Source organism: Pogonomyrmex barbatus, unplaced genomic scaffold (genome assembly GCF_055798465.1).
Source record: "Pogonomyrmex barbatus isolate J1 unplaced genomic scaffold, ASM5579846v1 scaffold10, whole genome shotgun sequence".
NCBI lineage: Eukaryota > Metazoa > Arthropoda > Insecta > Hymenoptera > Formicidae > Pogonomyrmex > Pogonomyrmex barbatus.
The window spans coordinates 7,465,292-7,491,775 of NW_028297099.1; the positions used below are offsets into that span (position 1 = coordinate 7,465,292).

Genomic DNA, 26,484 nt, shown 5'->3' on the forward strand with positions numbered 1-26,484 from the left:
ATAATTGACAGCTTGCCGAAAAGCGACGTCGGCGCGGCGTCGGCGGCGATTCGGTCGATCGGTGACACGCGCGCGCGCGCGCGCGCGCGCGGCGCGGCGCGGCTACGCGATTCGGAAAAATCGTGGCGCGAATCGCGCGCGCGAGTGTGCGCGAATGCATTTCGAATGGACCCGTGGCGTTGTCCAGTGTGATATATCTGCGCGTAATCTCGCGAAGACATCTCCCGCGGCTGCGCCCAGCCGCGCATCTCGGATCGGATCGGCAACGCGGCGATCGTGCGCGACCCGCTGACCGTGCCGTTCGCGCGAGAGAGGGAAAGAGAGAAAGAGCGAGAGGGACTTTTTTTTAAAGGCCCGGGCGTGTTTATAGTTCCACGCTCGCGCGTGTCGAGAGGTCCGCACGGTCCCTACGGTCGCCCTCTCGTCGGTCGACCTCGCGGTACTTTAAACGCGCGCTACGAAACAGTGGCGTCGTCCTCGGATTACTCGGATGTCTTTGGATGACAGCATTGAATTCCTTGATTTCGATTTTGGATTAAATCGGAATTTCTGAATCGCCGTCTCCTCGCGCTCTTTCGGACTCGACCGAGCGCGTCGCGGCGGGGACGAAGCGATTCTCCGTGTCGCGAATCGAGACACTGGTGATCTCGCGAGCGTCGGAAGCCGAAATAAATAACGGAACATCATCCGCAGTTTCGTTCAAAGTGAAGTACCTTAATCCTGATTCGAGTCTCAACAGGTTCTCGAGTATCTCGAGAGTAATCTCTCAAAGATTCGGATTGACGAACGGTGAAGTCAGACGAGAAACATTTTCGCATTTTTTTTTTCTTTTCTTTTTTTTTTTTCTTTTTTTTTTTCCTTCGTAAATGTATCTTTCTGAGTTTTATCGGTTACGAAAATAGTGTTCGCAGTCGAGGAGCATCGAGAGATCCATCGATCCATTTTTCGTCCACCGGATTAATCCGAGAAGGAAAAAATTATGGGATGGTAGAAAGTGCAGCTAAGAGAGAAACATTCGCCAACGGTAGTAAAACAACTTGTACAAGTGAGACGGGAATTCGCCGGAGGACGCGAACCTTCGGAAGAGCGCGGCTTGGTCTCCTCAGCCCTCCAGATATGTGCCCGACGGCGCGAGGACGCACTTGTGCCCCTTTCTGCGTTCGACAACTCTGGGTAAGTCTCGTTTCGGCCAGCTCTCGCTGACGGACCCGTCTCTCTTTTTTAGGTCATATACACGAGCAGCCTCTCAGAAGCCAAACCGATCGACTCCGTGAAACAGAAAGTAGAGAAAATCGACGAAACTAACCGCGCGCTCTGAATCAAGAAATTTACAGAAAGAAGACTCTGGGCTTCTAGAAGACATAAATTTTGATTCATATAAACAATGCGTATATGTCTTTTGCGCCTATTAATGTCCATTAACTTTAATCTTGGTTTAATTTATCTTTATAACTTCATGTCTTCATCTTTTTCTAACTTTTAGAGTCAGAAAGTAAAAAGGCAAGTTAAATCAAAGTTTAAGTTAATCTATATTGCTGAAATGTGGATATAATGTAGATCTTGACACGGTCAATAATATTATCAATAATATCAATAAATATTGACAATATTATTGATTTTGTCAATATTGATGGATTGATCTAGAATATTGACAGTAATCTGGATTTCTTGATTCTCGAGCATTAGTATCTATCACTATGTGTTAGTGATACTGGTAGTGATATACTGATAGTGATATACTGATTATATAAGGAGAGCAAATCAGTATTTCTATTAGTACAACTCTACAGTAATAAATATGTCAAAGTATATATATTTTTATACTATATTTGAAAGCTTTGATATATCTATTTTTTGTTTTTTCTTTCCCTCTAGATTAGATTAGGTAATCTACATAGAATGAGCTGAAATATTATCAGCAATACTGATCATGTAAGATCATGTAAGATTGTAAAAGTATTGATGCATATTGTCAGTATTTCTGATTCAATATTACTGACTTCAGTATTATTGACCGTATAAAAGATTGTCCAAATTTGATTAAAAGATTATTGAACAAACTTAAGACTGAAAGAAAACACTATAAATATCACATTGTTTTCTGTTTTGTTTTCTTTTTTTATTTATGAAACTTAAATATGCATAGGTTCGCTTTGAACGTTGCAAATTGATTCAGTTAGGCGAAGCTTATATATCACAATCGCGATGTTTAACGCTATTAAAAGAACTTAAATTTATATGCAAATTGAAATAAATCGTTTGTAAATATGCATTGCGCGAGGTAGAAATATATTCATAGGACTCAAATTTTGCCTTTTAAATCTTATTTAACTTGAAGCAATATTTGTGGATCCTAAAATGTGAGCCGTTAGGACCATTTGAAGTACTTCGTCCGACATTTCTCGTTATTGCATTTAAAAAATGTTATGTCGCATTTGTCTATACAGATATCTCAATTTTTTTTTTTTAAATCCATTTTGTATATATATTAATATTTTATTCTTTTTATACTCGTCATCGTTTTCTGTAATGTGGAAGAGAAGCAATTGAGTCTTTCGGATGAAATTAGATCGGCATTCAGTTCGGAAAGGGATAAAGGGCCCCGCGAGATCGTGCGACGCGCAATCTCATAAAATCTCGTGATCGAATGAAATTTGACGATACTGATGGGATCATGCCAGGTGTCGCACCGCGTTCGCGACCGTGGGAGGGGGGGGGGAATAAGAGGGAGAAAGAAAAGGAGAGAAAAAGACAGGAAAGACAGAGAAGAGAGACAGAGAGAAAATATGTAAATTTCATGCAGAGTGGAGGGACGAGATTTGCGCGTGGATTCTCCAAAGATCCTCCGACTGAGAAGAGGGGGAGGGAGCAGAGAGAGAGAGAGAGAGAGAGAGACTATGAGGAGGTAAAGGGATGTATGAAGTACGGAGGGAGATATATATCGCGGTTAAGCGTACACGCGTACAGAAAACGCGGAGAGAAAAAGAAACGGAGAGATGAGAGAGAGAGAGAGAGAGAGAGAGGGGGGGAGAGGGAGGGAAGGAGGGAGGGAGGGAGAGCTCGGTGTAGAAGGTATAAGCTTCTCAGTTTGGACAGCCCCTGGAATGCGGCGGTCGCGGGACGGACGACCGCGTGTGCACCACGTCGCTTACACCACGTCGCGTGTATGCGTGTATTCTCAATGCCGCGTGTATTACGGGGCCCAATGACGCGCCAACAGTGCACCGCGCCCCGAGCTTCGGCCGCGCGATTCTCCACACCCCTTCCCCTATGTTCGCACGAAGGTTGCTATTTGCTAAAGAAACGCAAATTGAAAAAAGTTTATTAAATATGTATTTTACGTACGTACGTAAAATTATTATGTGAACGTATATATAGAAAATTACAGCTACGTGATAATAAAAAGGAGGATAAATATCCTCCTATATATATATATAAAGTAATTTACGCTTAATTTATACCGACGGAACTCAATTTCCATGATCCCGATTAGTTCTACAATGTCTTTATAGGTCATCCGGGAAATTTTAATTAGCAGTTCTAAAAACGTAACTCCGATTCTAAATTTTCTGATATATATATATAGGTATATCCATATATAAACGAATAAGATTCTTTTCTGTTCTCAAAATTAAATCTTCCCCGTGCATGATTTTTCAGATGTGTAAGCGCATGGCTTATAGATTCTTCACTCCTATTTTATACGTATATGTGATTTCTTTTCGATGATTCTTGTTTTATAGTTTGAATTACAGTTGCGTGATAAAAAAATCTAACAAATCGGAACGATGGAAATAGAAGTAAAAGCCTGACACAAACAAACTCGCGTCTGCGATTTCTTTTGAATCGTAGTTTCTTACAATATAAATAGAGCAAAAAAATATATATTTATCAAAATTAACATTGCATTGTATATGTATAAGTATAAGTATAAAAGACATAAGGGATCTGTAATCATCAGTGATTCGATCGAGATGAGTCCGATGATTTGTTAGGTGTCATCTTGACGACACTTTCCGAGTTGTCCGAATCTCCAGCTTTTGTTTAATTGACGCTCGATATGCTTAACAAATACATATACATTTCCACAAAAGAATTTACATCGTATTTCAGTCGCTATTGAAAGTCGAGCAATGACACGGCATTTCTATCACGAAAAAAAAAAAAAAAAAAAAAAAAACACGTGTTATAATAAAACTCACGTCTTCATTCTTTACCCTCGAAATTATATCTAATGGCTGAGTAACACGGTTCTAAAGGGATTGAGTCAATTAGAAAATGGCAAGGGGAGAAGGTGACGTTACACGCCGACACTCCTGTGTCTCGCGAGTCCCCGTTCGCGTGACTGCTTTGTACGAAGAGACCAAGAGACTTTAACGACAGGCCGTGATAAGTGTCCCTTCCAAATAAACGGCATATTTCTCCGGGAATCTTCGTCACTCGGTTCGGTTTTTTTTTCTTTCTTTTTTTTTTTTTTTTTTTTTCCGCAAAATCACTTAACGATTACCGGTTGACCCTGATTTTCCTCTGGCAAATGATAGGCCTGCATCGGATCTGCACGACTTCACATTCGTGTATGTCCCTTTGTAGGTATGCCTGCACCTATACGTATATCCGGCCGATCGGTTGGAAAGGCAGATGTGTGCGGGTCCAGTCGACGTCAGTTAAATACACAACGCCACTTTTGGCGAGTCCGTATTTACATTAAGCCAGTCACCTCGGGGCCTCGTACGTTAAATCAGTCGTCGAATCGGGGATCGCGAAATTGAGCCGTCCGAGGTCCGTTCACCGCGTTCTAAAAGAGCGGGAGATCAATTTTTATCAGAATTAGTAAATGAATAGAGCGCTCTTAGAAAGGTGGTTTCCAATTTCATACATTTCAAATGGCCCACTTTCCTTTTACGCGAAAACAGAAAAATGGAGCTTGCTACAATTAGCGGACACACTCGTGCTCAATTTATCCCTCTTCCAGACTCGGACGGCAAGATCGTTTTTTTTTTTACTTTCTATCGATTTTTAATCGGAGCGAGAGAGAGGGAGAAAAAAAAAGGTCCTCCAATCTCCCCTCGCAGCCTACGAGGCTCTTATTTACGAAAAAGAAACTCCGGCTTTTACGACTGCTCCCGTCATTCTGACTGTCGCGTTATTACCGTGATGAGATTCAGCGAATATTACATCGATAAAAGTTCCTCGAATGAGCAACCGAGCAGGCAGGCAGGCACGTCATGGGGTACTGGGTCGTCCCCCTGGGTCTTGAAACGCACGCTTAAGGAAGCACTTTGGGAGCCTGGCAGAGTAATTGCATACAAGAGTCTGTCAAAGCGAGCAACACGAGCGTGCACAAGCACGACGTGGACGGGCCCTGCCCCGAGGACGACATATATTGAGACGGAATTTCTCATCGCGCGGGCCCCGCCAGATTCGCATCTCGCGCGCGCGCGCGCGCGAGAGAGAGAGAGAGAGAGAGCGAGAGAGCAACAAGAGTTTTCCGCGACAAACGCGACGGTGTGGATTTTTCTATCTTTCAACTAAAAGAAAAACATAATCGATTCCTCGAAAGTAGAATCTTAGGTGCTGAATATTTATATGAAATAAATTTAAATAATTATATATTATTACCAATCACGTGCCGTTATTTTTAGCAGACTTATAACGTGGCAGTTCTATAACAATTCGATAATCAAAATGTTTTTCATATCGATTAAAAAATCCCCCTTATTATCCCCCTTTTGGGAAATATATATATATATTTTTTTTTATTTGTTTGTCGCGATCGATTGAAAATTCAGGGGCATACTCGTTCGTAATCTTTTGCTTTCTCCGATTACGTATTCCCGCGAACTGCGTAACCTGGTGCTTTTTCATACAAAACTGGCCTGGAAATCTAATCTCCCGAGAGCAAAAAGCGGTCTTGCTCGAGATGCGAAATCGAGATGCGAGATATTCGGTGATGAAGCCATATGTGTAAAATGGAAAAAAGAATTCTCTCAGTTTTATTTCGACGCAAAACACGCGTTGCGGAAAATGTAAGCAACATATTACCTCTGAAATACATTTCTATACTTATCTCTCTCATTCTTCGCGCGTCTCTCTAATTATTTTATAAATTTTCATAAAGTACTTTAATATTATTTTCTGATTCGCAAGTTACGGAATCAACTTTCCGCTTTTGTACCTCTCAACTTTCTCTTCCCTTTTGCTTTCCTCTCTCTTCTTTAGAACGTTCTTTTTTTTTTTTTTCCGTATGCAATTGCAAATCGAACAGAGCAATAAAAAACTCAACTTTATTAATATGAATTGTCATTTTTATCTGTCATTTTTTTTAGCTTTTTTCTTTATACGAATAAAGTCTGAACGCTTGTTTTCCTTAGCGTGATAAGATCCTGGCATTAATTACTCCCCCACAATTATCCGGACACTCGTTAATGACCTTCGCGTTCGAGAAAGTTTCGCATAATTACTTTCTTTTGCAGATTATTTCTGTTCAGCTAGATTTCTCGTGCGAAATATGGTGAAGTTTCTGCATTATCTCGAGCGACATGTTTATACAACATTTCCTTTCATTCGTCAGGTTTGAAATCGCGTATTGCAACGCGTTCTTTTCCCTTATTGTCGCTCGTTACTCTTAATACCATTGAATAATGGAATTCTTCGTTGCACCTATTTAGACACCTGTGTTCAAACTCGATCTATTAACGAGAAGCGAAGTAAAGTCTGAAGAAATAAATTGAAACTAAAGCGAAATGTTATGGTAAAATTGAGGAAATGATATTGATACAAAATGACTAACTAGCGAGTTTATCGCTTCGCGATGCCGTGTGAAAGACTCATCTCGTTCCTTTCCGGGACTTCACTTTGATCATAAAAGAGAGCTGCAGAACGACGACGACGACGATGATAATAATGATGATGATGATGATGATGATGATGAAACTCGTAAGACGTGTAACACGCATGATAATTTGCAGGTCTTTCGACGGTGTTAACTCCTGGAGACACCATGAATCTGGAACGGCCGACAATGGACGGCGGACAGCAGCCGCTCTTCTTAGGCAGCACTTCCGGCTGGGGTGGTATCTCCAGCCCCCAACAATCCACCGTGCAGAGTGCCAACACCCCGTCGGAACACTACGGGGGACCACTGAGTCTGAACATCTGCATATCCGATTCGGGTCACGAGATACTCCGTCCAAAGCCGCGGCGGTAAGCGCTTTTCTTGTTTCATCGCTCTTGATAATCGATGCCGATTTTAAGATCAGATAAAGATCTGATTAATGGTCGTCTGGCAGTCCGCTAGATGCGATAAGGATTGATTAAATCTTGTCCAGGAATCGCACCGCGCATCCGATGGTCGATCCCGTACACTGAAATTAGGTAATGTTCAACGTGTCATTTTCGTTCATCGTTATCATTCGTTATTTTAAGAAATTGGTTCTACGCAGAATTGGATATTATGAAATATATGTATAGGTGACTTATTTTATAAATAATACAATAAATAATAATTTTTCTATATATAAAAAATTTTTGAAAATTGAATAACTTGAATTAAAAAAATGGAACACATTGGTGTTAAGGAAATTAAAGGGATCGTTAGAACAGAAAGCATTTGATAGGTGAAAGAGTCTCGGAGATTTCAAAGCCATCTTTATCTTTTTTTAAATGGAACTATTGTACTTTTTTGTATGAAAGAATGTGACAAGACGAATTCATTCATATTGTATTTATTTTATCAAATTTTCAAAATAAATAAAATTATCATTGCGGATTTCAAGTTAAACTTCAACGAGTCCCGTACATTGAAATTAGGTAACGTTCAACGCGTCATTTTCGTTCGTCTTTGTTATCATCCGTTACTTATTGTCATATCCGAAAACTGGCTCCACACAATTGCAAATAAAATATATGATAGAATAAACTCCAAAAATTATTACCTACAGTAAAATAAGTAAGATTCAAAAGAGATACCGTCTCGGGTTTCCTCGCTTTTTTTTTTTTTTTTTTTTTTTTTCCAATAGCTGAAAGAAGGAAAAAATCTTTTTCTAGTTATCTAGGTCGAGTCTCATAAAATATGTAAGAAAATCTGAAAAGAATCGAATACGTCGAACACAATGGATATCCACGATAAAAATCGCTGAAAAGCCATAGGGTACAAAGCCGAGGACGTTGAGCCCGAGTAGACACGAGTATTAGTTAACCTTTCGGGTCCTCACACCTGCATGATGCGCGAATTCCTGAGTGTATTCGTGAGTTCCTCTACCGTTAAAGCAAAAGAGCGAAGTCAGTTGATATCTGGTCGCAACATCGCTGTTCGTCGACTACACGACGGTTCGTTTGTGCGAGATAATTTAAATCTAGACCTAACGTGGAATCATGAGTCCGATCCCACTTTCATCTCGGACTTTCATCTGACACACTTCAACAACGTATCATGATATCGCGTATCGTGAAAGAAAAAAAAGGATTGAAAATACCTGGATCGATCTTGACACTCGTAATGTTCGATTTGTATATAGAGACCAAATTTTTAATAACGATCAGTCGAGAATTGACGTTCGCGTTTTTCACGTTAAATTTTGCTTCGCGCGCAATAAAAGACTCATACTGCAACGAATTTGTTATATACAAAGAGACTTTTCTCGCAAAATTTACTCTTTAGGGATACAATTTTTAAATCATGATAATCATGGAAACGACATTTCAAAAAACTTGATGTGATTTTTTTTTTTTTTTTTTTTTATTTATTAATATCTATATATTCGTCCAATCAAATATGGAAGATCTTCCGTAAATCCGCTTTGTGTTTGAAATTTAAGCATACCTTCCTCTCTCGTCAATTTTGTACGCAAAAATTTTTTCTCTGCGAGCTCTTTATCACGATAAGACACGTAAGCCCTATTTTCTTTTCTTTCTCGCGTGAAAGATGCCGAGTCGCGAGAAAGCATTCGGACTACATCGCAGCGACGATGAGACACCGCGCGAATGCGCATCGCATCCGAATAGCTGGCGTTTTGCGGTGCACTGGATACGCATTTCACGCATTCTCCGGAATCCCCGATTGTGTGTTGGTGGACCACCACCATCGCGCGCTGCCATTGTGCGGCCTTTCGTCCCATGCTCTTACGCTCGTTAGCGTTAGAAACTTTTACTCTCGCCCCGCGTCTCGTTACACGTCGACGTTCAATCGCCCGATTCATTTTCTCGCGGCGCGGCGGGTGAATTAGGATGAAATAGAAATTAGCCTGGCATTATGGGCGTGCGCGAGCGATCGTGCGAAGGGAGAGCTCGCATTTAATTAGTTATCCGAAAGTCGGAAACTCCGCGGGAAAAGCCGCATCGTTATCTGGGAACGACGACGACGACGACGACGACGACAAGAGGAGGCAGCTCGATTAAGAATGCGCGTGAGGGAAAAGGCCGATTCCAAGGCGAATCCGCGGTTAGATATTTGGGTTAATGGCTCTTTCCGCTTTACTTCACCGCCTTCCTCCCTTTTTCCGTTGCATCGCCGTCGATCTCGAGCTAGCTTTTACTACCGGCGGCTTCGGGAGAGAGGTCAGGGACGAGGCGCCTTCATTACCTTCGTGCGTAGGATTGTACACCAGCTGCTGCTGATGCTTATTACGACCGGAAACAAAGCACCAGAGGCAAAGATATATGTAGAATTAAATAAATAGGCGAAATTTTGTCCTTATACTAATCATTCTACACAGCCATTGAAAGGAGAAAATAATGGAGGCAAAAAATAAATTTTTACTTTGAAGAATTTCTTTGTAGTAATTTTTTTATATTTTTTTCTAAAATAATAAAATTCAATACATGAAAGTAGTAAGATTATGTATTTATAGTCGAAACTTTTCTTATATTTATCAACCTAGGCAGCGATTGAAAGAAGAAAGTAATGGAAGCGAACATCATCCTTCATTTTAAAGAAATTTTTTGCTGTAATATATTTTCCCGAAATAATAAAATTCAATATAAGAAGGTACAAGATTGTTTATTTTACGAAATTTTCTTAATACTTATCGATCTAGGCGACGATCGAAGGGAGAAAATAATGAAAGCGAGGATCTTCATATTAAAGAAATTCTTTCCTAATTCCTAATTATATAGTTTTCTGAAATAATAAAATTCAGTATAAGAAAGTACAAGAGTGCGTAATTATTTACGAAATAATTACGAGATTACACTCTGCAATAACATCTTTATGGTAGTCTTCTATCGTATACCTATTTTATTTTTTGTAATAGAAAGAAATATATATATATATATATATATGCAGGCGATAGAGCGCGAAGAGAATCTCAATTTTGAAAAATTTCCCTTAATTTCTCGTGCGTTCACTCCCATTCGCGAGAACCGTTAGCCGGCGAGGCTTCCTACACCAGCTTATTATTAGCTACGCCCTACGCGAGGCATCCGAGAGTCGGGCGATTATTAAAATCTCCCCCTCTCTCCTTTCCCCTCCCCCCCCCCCCCATGACATGTTATTACATTTCGATGTCCGATGATCGATTCCCGCTACTTGGTCTTATTAATAATTAACCGCACGGGCGGTTTAATAACCCCTCGTGACTCGCGAGTGCAAAAATGGATAACAACGCACACTCGAGACGAATAACGTCGTTCCTTTCTTTTCTCCCCGATTCCGCACGGCTTTTATGCCGTGCGTCTCTCGATGTCTCTCACGAAATGCAAGAAACAAATTAAAACGGTCCCGCCCGACTTTTCATGCAGGCGGACCGAAAACGCACGGTGGCGCGGCCGGAGCGGCGTTGCGGAACTTCCGCCTCTGGTGTACGTGTATACATACGCGCCCGCTTTCGCGTGGGGAAAAACGTTTTACGGGAAAATTATAGCGCTCGGCTTGAACACGCGGCGTGCACATTCTAGGAGAGGCCGCAATCTCCCCCTCCCCCCGTTCCCGTCCCTCTTGCCCGCCGAAGAGACCGACGTTATTCGACGGCGATCAACGGCCGCGGGGAACGGGACGAGACGCTCCTCCGGAGAATATTCGACGGACGTTCGGCCGCAGACACGCTTCGGTAAATAATTTAATATCTTTGTCAGGAGCGCCACTGCCGCCGCCACCGCCCTTGACACCGGAGTTTCGCCCCGTGAGCACGAACAATATCTGCCTTGAACTCTTCCTCCTATCCTCCGTCCGGCAGGGACACGTGTTACAGATTTGGTCATTCTTAAAAGTATTCATTCAGCAAACTTGGTTGTATCCCCCCTCCCCCCTCCGCCCCCCGAGAACCTCCTTCGATCTTTTGACCTCCTCATAAGAATGCATTGTACCTCGTAGAAACTTTTCAGACTCGATAAATAAATGGGAATAAGGAATTATAGGGGCAGAAAATTACTTTTGATCGGTGAAAGAAACATCTTGGTGCATTTCTTGTGCATTTCAAAACTAATTTTTTTATTTTTATTTTTCTTATATTTAATCCCTTGTTTCTTATACATTCCCGTACGGAAGAAATGTTTTTGCTGGTCAGAGACAGATCTGAAAATAATTTTGTTGAGTCTTTAAAATTATTATCCACAACGTTTAAATTGGTGGTTAAAAGAAATAAACATTTTGTTTTATAATATTATTATCATATTTGAGCGTTCTACGTAATATTGATGGTCCAACAACATTATTTTAAAATCCGTATCTGTATCAAATTTTTGGGTTTGCCAGTGAAATTCTTCTTTCTTTCTCATGCGTTTGTTGTTGCCTGAGTCCTTAACCTAGTGGCCGAAACCATTTGCGATTTGTTCGAACTTTAACTTGCTTCCATCAAACCCAATTTGCGCAATCTCCATGCGAATTGTAAGCAGATATATATCTTGTGTTTTTTTTTTTTCTAGAAACTCTGTTATTATCGCCTGTTTTTATAGTCGAGGGTTTAATGATTCCCCATACGAGATGAAGTCGACTTCGATAGATAGATTTTCAACGCGCGATAAGAAATACCGGTTTATCTGGATTGTAGAGCTGTCTGCTTTCGCGTTAATTTACGGTAATGTGAAACGAAGGCGGCCGGTTAGTTTTCGCTGTAACTTGCTTCTATTAAAGCATGTAAGTACAATGCATGCTAACAGAAAATAAGTAGAAAATGTAGGAAACACGCGTCCTGGCGTATATCAATATCTGAGTTACATATTTATCTTAAGGCAAAGCGAGGATTCAAATTCGGTCGAAAATAAACATAAAAAAAAAACATACAAACATACAAAAAACATTTTTTATTTTCTTACGTGTCTAACTCTCAAAGGTATTTAAATCGCATTTCACGTGACACAAGCGAACAATTCTATTTGTCGCGTTCGAGGGAACATTTTGGAAAAGTAATTTCGAAAAATTAATTTTATACAAACGATTTACATTTTAGCATTTTAAGTTTTGGATGTGTATTAATATTTCGATTTGATCAAAATTTCAAATTTAATCCGGTGGAAGCTACATGCTGATTTTAGGATCTTCACCGAGGCGTTGCTGCGAGAGAAAACGTCGCGCTCGGTCGTGATGCGTCCAATTTACCCGTTCGCGATTATCAATTTCGACATGCGAATTGCCTCATAAGTATTCATAATAGCCCGGCATTGGGGTACCGGTTGCGTCAACGCTGGGGACGGAGGAGGGGGGGGAGAAGAGGGAGGAAGGGTGAGGGGGAGCCCTTGCGGGGTGCGCGCCATAATAATAATCCACGCGGAAATAATTCCGCAACGCGGACTCCTCTCGAAGTATATGCATTCGGGGGATTCGCGAGTGCGTATCGCCAGCGTTACCGTACAATTCTAATGGCGACGCTTTTAACGCTGACCCACTTCGCTTCCTGTTTTCTGCCGAGCGAGCGCCGAGCGCCATCCCGCGCTCCGCCACCTGCGCGCGTTTAATTGCTGTATACCAGGAATACCTCCTGGGAATCTTCCTCGTATGTACCGCGGTAAAACAGTACCGGAAGGAATCAACAACGGCGCGGGGGTTACTCACGGTCGGCCTTCTCCGCCGATCGCGTGGACAGATTTCTGCGCGATACGAGAGGTTACAGTACCGTATAAAATCGCAGGCGTGAGATGTTATTAAAACACGACACCCCCGCCCCCCCCCCTTATGCTCTGTCATTACGCTACGCCTGGAGACGGAGCTGTCTGTTACGAGAGGAAAGAAGACTGTTGCACTTATATCGTGACACGACGATATCTTCTGTCTGGCTGTCTGATTATCACACTTGGCGGATTTTGCTTCGCGATTAGAAGCTTCCTATCCCTAATTAAGCAGGAGGGAACCAACGGAAAGAACTAATGGGGAGAAAAAAATATTCATGAGTGTTGAACTGTCGATGAAGAGGAAACTTGGCGCTTTGGGGGGGAAAATTTTAAAAGCGGAGTTTTTTTTTTTTTACTAGTAATTTATTTACAAGATAACAACAAAGAGGAAGGAGGGATGTCGCGTTTAGAAATAAAATGTATTATTCACGCTTCCAATGCAACGTGTTGTGCGAGTGCACCTGTGAGCTAATCAGTAAGTTGAAAAAAAATAGCGACGGCATGGGACAACGTCGATGGAAGCGATGTCAGAGCCCGTCACGGATGCCGAGTAGGGCGATGTGTGATTTGAGTACACGGCCGTAGGAAGTAGGATGGTCGCCGGAAGTCCTCCCCCGAAACATATGGTGGGGCTCTCTTTCTCTCTCTCTCTCTCTCTCTCTCTCTCTCTCTCTCTCTCTCTCTCTCTCCCCCTATAAAGACACATACTCGTTTGTGCTCTCCCGTTTCCTGCGGCTCGCCAGCGAAAAGAGCATGATAGCAGTTTACAAGTGGCAGCCGACACTTATGCACGCCGCGCGATCGCGGTCTCACCAGCTCGCGTTCTCTCGCGATAAGCTCTCGTTACTATCGCGATAAGGCCCCTGGACTGGATTACGATGGGGAGGTCCGTGTAACTCGCGCGCGTTCAGTCGAGAGTTGCGCGGTCGGTTTTACTAAAGTCCGGCGTTACACAATTAACGTTATATAATTACATAATTGCGGTATACTATTGCGCAATCCGATTCCGGTATCGGTCTTATCGTCGATCCCGAGGCGATTAAGACGATCGATCTACTGACTCGTGCGATAAGTCGAGGTCCCAGAGCTCTCAGCCTCCCGAGTCGACCCCCGTTGTCGCGGCGGGGGACAGCGGCGGAGGGGGAGCGGGGGAGGGGAATACGAGTGTAATTTCCATCTTTGCGACCGCGCGTATATACTTTTGCGTAGCGTAGCGAGGCTTCTTTTTTTTTCCCGTGATATCATAGTTACGCGCGACGGAACAAAAGACAGAGCGCGGCGCGGGTGGGGAATATGCACACATACACACACACATGCACACATATACACACACGTACACGTACGTACGCGCATACGGTGAAGGTAGGGAAGTGATACGGATATCTCTTCTTTTCCCCGACTCTCGTGCGGTGCGCACCGCGAGCACACGTTTCACCTGTGCCGATGCACAGGAAGCCGTAGACACGCCGTCGTCCTCAGTCGCGTGTTTTACATTGAGCGCAGTACGATGACTGCCGCGCTAATGCAGCGGAAAAAAGTAACGCCGTAATTACACGATCCACGCTCGCGTGGTACGATTTTCTGCCGCGGGCCGCGATAATCCCCGCGTTTTTTTTTTTGCCGCGCGCGTTACGTTCCGTAATGTGTTATTAAGAGGAGTAACTCGAGAGGAGAGTCGCGGCGCGGCGCGGCGTGGGTCGGTGTCGCCGTAGTGTGATTGATCGCCGGTAAATCTAACTTAGGTCCGATGAATCCGCAACTCGCAACGCGGTCGATGAGACGTCTCGTCGCGTCGGTAGCACGCCGATTTTCGATGAATCAGCGAGGAAATTTCGCCCGCGGGGACACGTGAACATCCGCCGTAAAAAAAAAACTGGAGCGACAAACGTTTTATCGTGGCGGAAACGTGAAGCCGCAACGTCCTGTGATCCCGCGAGGAAAAGTTGCGGTAAATTCGAATTCACGAAATTGTGAACTCGCGGCAGAAATTGAGCGAAATGCGAGTAATCGCGACGAGCGAAAATTCATGACGGCGAAATTTATGAGCTTGTGATATTCTCGAGCGATAAGCTCTCGAGGAGCTCTCGACGAATACGCTGAGTTTGCATTTTAGAAATTTGACGTGCTATTTGCTTCATTGTATTTGTTGTAACCGGGTAAATGCGAACACTCGCTTATTTTGAGAGCGAGGCGCGGCTACGGCAGTGAAAAAACGTGTGCAATTGATGAATCGGGATACCCTATCGAGACGGAAACCGGATCTTCTTTCGGTCACGCTTTCACATTTTTCGCATTTTGCGCTATAGATAAGCGCGAGGATTCCGGCTTTGTTTCGAGGCCGATTAGAGATCGTCCCACCACGTCCCAGAATGACCCCCGTCTCGAATGACATGCCGACGAGACGAGTCCAGTGCACCGAGGACTGCAGATGCGTGCTGTGCCGGGAGTTGAAGGGCTGCAGGATGAGCGCCAGCGGCGTCGAGGTCCAGTTCCAGAAGATCGGGACTCACGAGAGCGCAAATTTCATCCTGCGGCGGGCCATGCCCTTCCTGCCCGCGAAGCCTCCTGCGCGGAGGGAGGAATGGCGGGAAGCCGTGGAGCACGACGATTACGAGAGAAGCTCGACCTTGGAGGACCGAGGTCGCCGTGGTCAGAACGCGAACGTGATCAACGACGCTCGTGATTCGAAGCCGTGGACGCCAGGTAATGACTTTGGAAAAATGGGGAAGGACGTGGGTCACAAGACGGTCATCTACTTCGGCGACTCGAATCCGAGACAGAAAGAGGACAGAACGAGGCAGCAGCAGCGGTCTCCTCTGCCGCCCCCGCCGCCGCCGCCGCCGCCGCCGCCCCTGCCCCTGCCTCCGTCATCGTTGCCGGAAGCTCGCGTGCAGGTGACATCGAGATGCACCGAGGAGACGTCGTCGCGAGCGCAGGACGGCGAGATCCAGATCCAGGAGGCTCGTCCACGAGGCGCGACGGAGCGGGACGGCGAGCGTGAGGTGGACGCCGGACAATGCCGGCAGGATTCCGCGATGGAGAACGGCGATCCCAAGGCCGCGCACGAGATCGTGGTGAACGTCAGCCCCAGCAGGGAGGACGTGCTGAGAATAGAGGAGGACGAGAGCCAGCTGGAGGACTATTGGTCCTTGCCCGGGGACACGAGCGGATTCAAGGCGGATTGGAGTTTCGTGCAGCAGTGGCGTCTGAGGGGGTAAATTCACGCGCGCACGCATGCACGCATGCACGCATGCACGCTTGTCGTTGACGAAGGAAGAAAAATGGATGCTGCCCTTCGGCGAATCGCGGAATTCCTCCCCGCGTTCCTCTTGCGCGTTCTCTCATCGCGTTAAACGTGACACCCTCATGCCGTTTCCGCGGACCATGCTTTAAAGTTCACGCGTGCTAACGAGGAAGATTGATTAACTCGTTAAGAACCAACCTAGTTCTCGTTTTTCAGAGATAAACTTTCGATGTCAAACGCGAATGAGATAATTTCAATAATAAACATCTGTTTTTTTTTTTTTTTTTTTATCTCTAATTTCTAGATATTAAGTTATTAATTTTTTAATAATTTCAGTAAAACTCTGACTCCTGAAGAAGATAAAAATATTAGTTCACAATCTTAATTATCCAATAAAACTCATCTACTTCTTAATGGAACGCATAAAAGAAATTTACTCTAAATATACTTTCTTTGTTAAAAGCAAAAGTAAAAGCGATCAAATGGCGATTAATTGAATTATTATTCAATTTTGCAATTTCTTGGTAGAACGAGACGAACCGCGTAGATACCGATACCGCGATATCGCGAGACAAAGAGATCGAGTTCCATTTTGAGACTCGCGGGCAATAAGGGCAAAACGAAATTCTAGATCCCCGTCGATCACGGTCGTAAGATAAGGCATAATGGAATCACGCGGCCGTACATTTATCTCGCGGGACGGTCGAACGCGTATCTACACAACATGTCACCGATTTTGCGCATTCACGAGGAACGTTCGCCACTTCGTGATTCATGATTCACGAGCGACCCGGACGGGCATATCGCCGGTCGCGGGACTCGCGTTTGAATGTCTTATCTCGCTTGCGTTCATTTAATTTTCCCCCGGCATGACTGACGGATGCGCGCGTACGAATAAAACGTTCATCGCGCTGCATCGAATCGATATCGTGTAATGGGACGTGCGTGTAAATCGTCGTGTTGAGCCGCCTCGAATCGGCATTGCGTATCGCGATTACGAGTTGTTTTAAGACTCCTAGTTGCGCGCGCGCGCGCGCGCGCGCGCATGCTGATTTATTCCTCGACGTACAAACGATCCGTTCTTTGCGCTCGCCGAGGAAATTCAGATGACGCACTGCACTAATGCTCGGATCCCAACAGTGATGCCTCTCAAAGTGCATAATAAATGCATTCGAGTCGAATGCCTCGCGGTCCGTGCATGTGTGCGTGCATGCCTGTGTGTATTTTTTTTTCATCGTCCGATTTCTTACAACTCCTCTCCTCCTTAAAATAGACATTACGTTTCTTTATTCTAATTGAATCACGCTCTCTGTACACGAATAAACGGTCGATACTTGGATATGTATGATACTGTAATAAGGGAAATTTAAATTTTGCAAAATCACGCAAAATTTATTTTTATATTATTTTATAATTGTACAGTTTAATCTAGTCAAATCATAAAAAAAGAGCAGAGAATATATTAGCCATACCTGGACTAGATCTTACAAGTATAATAATTGTTTATTTATTATTGCCGTTTAACAGACTTGAAACGAATTTGGGAATGAATTTAGCTCTCAAGCTGCCACATATTTATATAAATTCACTAATAAAGGATTAAAGATCCTTTTAAAATCTAGTACCACCAAATAACGCTCCCTCTGATCTGTCCCCTTTGAAACTTGTCTCACTTATTATATTGATTGACTTCAAAAGAAAAAAATTTTCAAGGTACAGTTGCGAAATTTACTTTATAAACTATATAACAAAATATTAACGTGAACGAGAGGGATCGATGATTACGGTAGATTTATATCTTTGTAGCATCGCGATTTTGATAAACAGCACGTTAAAATTACGCAATTATTGTTTCTCGCACATACTTGGATAATAATATTTTTAAGGGCAAGTTCCTTATTGCCGAAGTGATCGTTTAATCGTTTCGTTCGATAACGTCGTTTGGAATAGCCGTGATGTCAGTCCGTTTCGCAAGAACCGTGTCTAAAAAGTGAAATGGGGGAGCGAGTTAAAGGCCTCGATCTGCGCTCGTGTAACGCTCGCTTTTCGCGTAACCATATATATATATATATATATATATATATATATATATATATATATATATACCATAACCGGGAATTGATTTGAGCCCGATACGCTACCTGCGTTGCTGCGTTTTCTGTCTCGGTATCTCCGTCTCCGATACCTCGCGCGAGTTCGGTGCGCCTTGCGCAACTCCTAATGTCGGATTTGAAAGTTGTCGAAGTCAAATCCACGACGCTCGATTCGATGAATCGAGCAACAATAGCCGCGCGATTGAATATAATAGCGTTCATAAGCGAATTGCGAAACGCGCTCGGCTATATATTATATAGCTGCCTATCCTCGGCGGAACCTTAATTGAGCAGACACGTCGTTAGTCTTAATAATTTTAGGATCACAGGAGACTGTCTCAGGTTTCTTTTCACAGGCACTTTCTCCCGAGGCGCGGAAGATATCGGCGTCGCGGGGCGGCCTAAGGGGTAAAACGGCCTCGCGGGATAAAAATTGCTTATACATCGGGAGATTTGCGGAATTATCGCGGTTTCTCTTTGACTCGATACATTTTTACAAAGGCACGTCGACATGCGCTTTGCTTGATTCTCGCGGCCGAGCCAAAGCCGAAAGCTTTTTCCAGGGTGCCGTATAATATCAGCGGCACGTCGCTGGTATTCCAGGGTGGAGAAGAAATCTTTCCGTGCCTAAAGAGCCTTACAACGGTCGTTACAACGGTTTACAAGTGACGCGAATCTCATTAGGAGACAACCGCGAGAACGCAGTTCCGCTTATCCGTTTCTTCATGGGACTCGTTGCGCGACTCTTTCTCTCTCTCTCTCTCTCTCGAGTGAGCGTCTCGAGAGAGACTAGAAATCGGACGTGGCAGTTAGCTGCGTAGATTACGACTTTTCGAGAGCGTAACTTCCACGAGAGGACGAGTGCCTCCGCGGAATGCACCTGTCCGGACTCCGTATTATGCGTTTCTCTGCCTCTTCTCTGGCCGCGGAGGTAGAGAACCCGATAGGAAGGACGGTGCGAACGATCGCTCGAAAGCGAGCCGCTAGAATTATTCCCGCGACAATTAACGAGGCGCCGACCTATCCCATCGGAGTATCATCGGGGGGTATCATTTGTCGGTTGTTCAGGTAGAGGAAATCCATCTGCCCTCAGGCGAGATTCTAAAGTTGCCGCGTATTCCTCGTCTAAATCGCGATTGATCGTTCCGTAATAAAAAAATCTGGACAATCTTCCTTCAAAGTTTTTTTTAAATATAAAATCTTTAAAATATAAAATTTTTAAATATAAAATATCAAATGAGACGACACGGCTCGGTATTTATAAAGCAAAGAAAAAATAAAATAAAATAAAAGGTTAGGCAAAGGGAAACTATTATAAAAGTTAAATTTATTTGTAGAAAGTTAAAACAGATGGAATATTTTGCTCAGCCTCCTCAACTATCGTAGCAAATTAATGTTAAAAATAAATAAATGAATACATAATATATACAAAGACATAAATAAATAAAAGTAAATTAAGAATTTTCCATCTCTATCATAAACTGGAACCCCCATCGCAAATCGAGTTCGTATCCATCAAAAAATTTAGTGTTATTTATGTGTTAATTGCTAGCTTCAACCGTTTAGAAGAAAATCGTATTCAAAGTTGGGAGGACCAATTTACAATAAAAAGAAACTTATCTAATTTATTTTTATTTTTTAGACCTGCGAAAAATTATTTAATTATTTATAGATATAATCGGATATATTTCAGTATTGTTATTGACGAAATGAAATGCGATTTCAGATTGTTCAAGAGGTGTCTTTATAAATGATATCGATTTACAAATTCCCTAGTCAAATGTTGCAAAATATATTTCATTTGCGAATATTCGTAATATTGTCAAATTTATTAAATTTAATAATAAGTTTTTGAAATTTAAAATTTTATATAATATTATAATCATATATAACATTAAAATCATGATATTATGATATTACAAATGTATAATTAATATATAAAAAAAATAAATAATACGAGGAACAACATATTTATAAATAAGAGAGAATAAATTGCTCATTGAACCAAAATAAAAATTCTTTTGCAGACCGGGCGGTAGCAACAGCCGCGAGATATATTGCCCCCCTTACTCTAAGGATTTCACAGAGAATTCCCCTAAAAACGGAGTTCACGACATGGTCTATATGATACCGGAAAGGGATACGGATAGCGTAGCGCCGACACCGACTCCACAACATCCACGTCACTCCCAACACCATCATCTCAGTTTACACGAACTTCGTGCGCTTCAGGTATTTAGGAATATACATCAGCTTATGCCGCGGAGATTCCCCGAGTGTATCTAATTTCTAACTATTTCTCCGATATCTTATTAATATTTCAAGTACTCTTGTCGCGTGCTAAAAATCGCACGGGGATTGCTCGGTCAAATCGTCAGACGGAAATTGGAGCCGGAAAATTCCACCGGTTGTTTGCCATAAAAGATCGTCGATTTTTGCAGAGGCGGCCGGAATGCACCGGCAACAGTTCCTCCGATGAGAATCGATCGTCTGGACACGCGAGCATGTCGGACACTGGCGGCCACACGAGCAGTAGTTCGCCGCCACATCGTCACCACAGGGCCCATAGTCCTCAGCAATTGAACGTCGTGCCCGAGGACGATCGACTTTCGGCGTCAGTTACTCAGAGAAACGGCAGGAGCCGATCCGGCCAGAGCCGCAATCGGCACCGTGCTACTCCCGCAAAGGTTCTGACATGATCCAAATCTTATAAAGCTGTCTGTATATATTTTAATACATAAGTCAACTAAGATTTGACGAATAATTTCCTTTGTCACATCTTTAGAAAATTAGTTAGATCCTCGGTGACTTTAATTAAAGGCCAATAGGTAAATATAAAGATGTTGTAAATATTATAATAATTATCATTGTGCGTTCCTAGTTTATCAATTGTATCTTAAAATCAATTTTGGATTTCAATTCTTACTCAGCGAAATTTACCTCGTATATTATTCCTTCTCCTGAAACTCCATTTCCAGCATTCCATTTTGTTTACAGTTACAGGTGCCATGGTCGGGCTCCGGTTTGGAGGACATAAAACTGGCGATCCAACAGCTGACGATGCGCTCACACAAGTCCTCATCAACGTATTCCTCTCTGAGTGGGTCGGAGAGCTCGGAGCCGGCAGTAAGGAGGTTGATGCGACATTCCAGCCTGGAGACGATCAACACCAATGTAACCAGCGCCGACGAATTTGTCTGGGTGGATTCTCACAATCGTTTGGTGGAACTGCAGCAGCTACCGTGGACCCATCACGACGTGCTACGTGTACTTCAAAACGGTCGTACAAGAGAGCACATGGAGCAAGTCTCGATGGAGACGATTCCGCGGCTCTCCTATCTTCTGCAACGCGCCTTAGTCAGGATTAGCCGCGAGACTCAGAGATTAGCAAAGCCCATAGGTCTATGCAGCAAACACGAGGTGTACAGTGCCTTTAAAATCGTTCTTTGCCCGGCCCTGGCGGATTCTTGCACCAAGGTACACTCAAGATTAACTACAGTTACGTGATATCAAATAATAATATCCTGTTGTTAATATCCCACGATAAGTGGAACGATATATACTTAATAACAACTGATGATAATCCAGCCACAAAGGGCTACACTTAACACTAAACATAGTCATTTGACGTTTGTCTTGTTAAAGGCTTGCCTTCGAGCTGCTGCGATGTTCGCCGTATCGGGCGATCAACTGAAACAATCGAAGGCATCCCGTTCGGGGCTGCAATTGCCGGTCGGACGTTTCTTACGCTGGATGTCCGATGTGAGACTGGGACGGATGATTCACGAGTACGCCGCGATATATCTGACGGCCGGGATCGAGAATCTCCTGGAGGAGATACTGCTACAGTGCGTGCCGACCGAGCCGCATACGACCCTCACGGCGACGATGCTGGAACACGCTATAGCCAACAGCGGTGACTTATGGGGCTTATTGCAACCGTACGCGCACCTCAATGCCGGTCGAACGGCATCAGGTCCGTCAAATATTTTTTTACACACTTAATTTTTATTTTATTTATTCTAATTTTTCAAATATTACGATGCCTGTGATTTGGTAGAAGATAAAAAAAACAAGGAAATTTTATTTTAAAAATATTTAATGCAAATGCCGTTTGTACGATACGCTGATACGCTGTCTTGATTAATTTATATCAAACTTGCGCTAGTCACGCGCACGAAATGCAAATATCTTTTACTATTTCAGGCGCTCTGGCGATGCCTCGTTGGGCGAGTGTAAGTTCCTTGAACTCGTCATCGTCATCGCGCAGCGGGCGGGACGCAGCCCAGTCGGCTTTGGAACCATCGTTGCTCACGACCTGCGTGGGATCGATGTCGGAATTGATAGATCTGATTTCCAAAGTTGCGCAAGCGGGACGCTGTTCTATACCGCTGACAACGAGAGCGTTACATGCCTTGTTTTATTACATGAGATGTTCACAGGTATAGAATTTATTTTAAGACTTGAATGAAAATAATCCATTAATTTTTTATTAAAAATAATTATGTAAAATGTCTGTTAAATTGTATAATATTACGAGATATATTGCTTCTAAAGTCATTGCTTTAAACCATACTTTGTGTGATTGATTTGGTCCAAACATTTAAGTTGGAGCACGGTGAACGCGGATCTGGAATACAGGAATTAGCATACGAACGAGCTTATGTGGTGTTGCCACCGTTAATAGAATGGTTACGGGTAGCCGCAGCACATGCGGAGCACAGACACGGTTTAGTCATGGATCAAGATGACGTTAATCAAGCTGCCCGACTATTGTTGCCCGGTGTAGATTGTCCCGTGCGACCGACAAGGTCAGTTAGGATACAACTTTTATTCAAATGTAATTTTATAATGTAATATCAGAAGATATTCAGATTTATCTTAATTTTATAATAATAATTTTTTTATAAAGATTTTTAATATTCTGTGAAACAGCTTAAATTTTGTGATAATTTATGTAGCTCCGAAGAAATCGCAGTGTGTTCAAAGCGCATCGACGATGCCGAATATGTTCGAATGCTGACGTTGGACATGGCCTTCAAGATGTTGATTAGCGGGCGAACGGATCTCATAGCCCAAGCGATGCCTCTGCTGCCTCCGACGAAGATCAACACGGTGAATGACTCCGGATTTACGGCTCTGATGTTGGCGTGTATCAACGGTGACGAATCAGCTGTGATGGCTTTGCTGGATGCCGGAGCAGATTTGAACATCGAGAGCCCGCCACCAACGACGAGCTCATCATCGAGTACACCTGCTAAGATCCCGCAAGCATCCAGTGTACCGAATATTAGAAGTCCGATCAATCAATCGGCAATGATAACGCCTAATAAAGCGATACCAAACGCGAACGTAGCACCTGGTAGTCCCAATGGTCCTGGTGGAGCTATCCCTGGCGGCGCGTATTGCGCGCAGACTGCCTTCAATGCGGAGACGCAACACTGGACTGCCCTGACTTATACGGCTCTTTTGGGTCACTGCAATATCGCCAGAATATTGTTGGAGAGAGGTGCTGCGGTAGAAGGCGGGGCGAAACTCAGCGAGGATAAGTGTACGGTTACGCCTTTGCAAGCGGCCACAGCGTCGGGAAACAACGAGATGGTAGCTCTACTTTTGGCACACGGAGCACAGCCGTTTTTGTCCACTCTGATCAAAGATTCGTTCTCCTACTCAGGTTCCGCGCAACGTGGTTGTTACAGGTAACTTTATTTTAACACTGCTGTTTAATTATGATTCAATTTTGTCCTACGTAGGCTGCGATTTATTGGAATTTGTACAAAACGCAGTCTGCAATAAATAAATATCAGATTAGAACGCATTAAAATTGATGAAAACTAATTTTTAATTTTGTATTTAATAAATAGCGCAATCTCAGTGGCTACGGCGCACGGCCAGAGAAGCTGTCTTCATCAACTGCTATCGCATCCACTCAATTTCTCGGCCAAGCGAGGAGAGAAGGAGATATTATCCTTAGAAGAGATATTAGCGGAAGGTAACGCCGGTAATAATTCTCAGCAGCAGACTGCCGAAGGAAGAGGAGCTCGCAGAGAAGGCAAGGAACCAGTATTTAATAAGATTCAGACGAAGGCGCTACAGGAAGCAATGTATCATAGCGCGGAAAGCAATCATTTAGGTAAGAAAATAAAATCCTTAAGCATCAAATATAAGAAAGTATATTAAGATTTTTGTTTTATATTTAATTATAATATTTAATCGTGATTTATATCATTAATAGATATTACCATGGAACTTCGTGGACTGAAAGTAGGCTGGACGCTACACTGCTGGATGCACAGTCTCGCAACAGCTCATGAAATGCGATTAGATTCGGTTATAGATCAACTACTCCAAGACTTTCTTCAAGTCTGCCCGGACGACTATTCCACGCAATTCGTCCAAGAATGTTTACCGCTTTTATTCAATATTTTTAGATATAGTAAGGTAAGTTGAGAAACTTACAAAACACATTTCAGGATTATAAATTATATCGTTAATAAATAATATAATTTAGTAAAAATAGTAAACTAATATTATTTATGTATGTGTCATTTTTATTATTATTTCCAGAAGGAAGGTACGACGCTCTTGCTCGCTGATATATTTTGCACATGTTTTGGATGGGAATCAATCAAGCCGATTAGGGATACCACACTTTCGAGTGGATCGAGAATCGATCCGAAATTTGTGAATAATCCCGAATTAAGCGATGTACAATTTAGAGTCGAAGGTCGCGTTTTCTATGGCCATAAAATCGTGTTGGTTACATCTTCCCCGAGATTTAGGAATATGTTAAGTTCTAAATTATGCGAAGGAAATCCTCCCATCGTGCAAATTAATGACATAAGATATCATATATTTCAGGTATGCAACTGTTATTATAATTTACATGTATATTTGTTTCATATACAAGTGTATTATCTCTTAATTCGGTAATAACATTTTTACAATTAATATTAATTAAAGATAAGCTGAGTCGATCGTCTTCAGAAAAGTATTTCAATTTTCAGATGGTTATGGAATTTCTTTATCATGGCGGTTGCGCCACTTTGGAAGTTAATCAAAGTGACGTCCTGGAATTAATGGCGGCAGCCAATTTCTTTCAACTCGATGGCTTGCTCAGATACTGTGAAGCACAGTGTTCCACGATGGTGGATCTTGACAATATCGTTTCTATGTATATTCATGCAAAGGTATATTTTTATACCAACATTATCAAACGTTAAATACATTAAATTATCATTTACGCACTATCATGTTAATTTGCAGGTGTATAATGCAGCACAACTTTTAGAATATTGCCAAGGATTTCTATTACAAAATATGGTAGCTCTGTTGACGTATGATGATTCAGTTAAGCGTTTGTTGTTTGCGAAAAAGTTACCGAATCATGACGTGCTCGCGGGTCTATTGCTCACGCTGCAATCACGAATAAAAGCCAGGCGATCTCAACAACAAAAGACAAAAGCTTAGATATATATGCACTTTTGCGTCATATGCAGAGAAACATGAAATATATATAAAGCTATATATGATAGCTATATAAAAATAAAAAAAAACTTTAAAAAAATATATATATTTTAAACGATACTGAGATTTAATCTAACACACTCGAATTGCTGACAAAAATGGATTCAAATATTATTCGATTTTAAAAAGATCTAAGTCTCATTGTATTGCATTTTAAATAATATAATTTTGAATTGTTAAGAACGTGAGATTAAATATGTATATTGTATATTAAATTACAAACATTATAGCGCATATATATTGTATTAAGTTATAACTAGTATATAACTAATTTCTCTCTTTTATCACTGCCGTTCACAAGATATTTTTGTATATAAGATCATATTAGTATAAGAAAATTTTACACGAATATTAATGCTCCACATATGTCATAAAAATCGATTTTTATCTGTTATTAAATATGAACTTTTTGATCATTTATATGTATATATAGTACCATAAAAATAATTTTATACTGTGCTGAGTTATAGCAGCGAAAGATTTATTGATATAACGAATAATAGAATACTTGAACTTTTGATACTATTTTTTTTATTTGCAATTTGGAAATTTAATAAAAATGGATATATATCTCCGATT

At 42.3% G+C, this 26,484-nt stretch overlaps 1 protein-coding gene across 5 annotated transcripts; it reads left to right on the forward strand.

Moving 5' to 3' along the window:
• The first annotated feature begins 40 nt into the window (after positions 1-40).
• Positions 41-26,482, forward strand: LOC105429753 (ankyrin repeat and BTB/POZ domain-containing protein 2). Of its 5 annotated transcripts, none has more exons than XM_011642920.3 (15): positions 41-789; positions 903-1,173; positions 6,969-7,203; positions 20,406-20,610; positions 20,820-21,065; positions 21,376-21,855; positions 22,024-22,354; positions 22,585-22,820; positions 22,987-23,189; positions 23,340-24,077; positions 24,243-24,511; positions 24,614-24,819; positions 24,946-25,239; positions 25,386-25,568; positions 25,645-26,482. In XM_011642920.3, exons 3-15 carry the CDS (start codon positions 7,001-7,003, stop codon positions 25,846-25,848), a joined length of 3,798 nt encoding a protein of 1,265 aa, XP_011641222.2. In that variant the 5' UTR covers positions 41-789; positions 903-1,173; positions 6,969-7,000; the 3' UTR covers positions 25,849-26,482. The 5 variants fall into 5 exon arrangements, with proteins under 5 accessions (XP_011641222.2, XP_088926816.1, XP_088926817.1 ...); XM_089070690.1 differs by having other exon boundaries at positions 41-704; XM_089070691.1 differs by having other exon boundaries at positions 41-704; positions 912-1,173.
• The last annotated feature ends 2 nt before the right edge of the window (positions 26,483-26,484 follow it).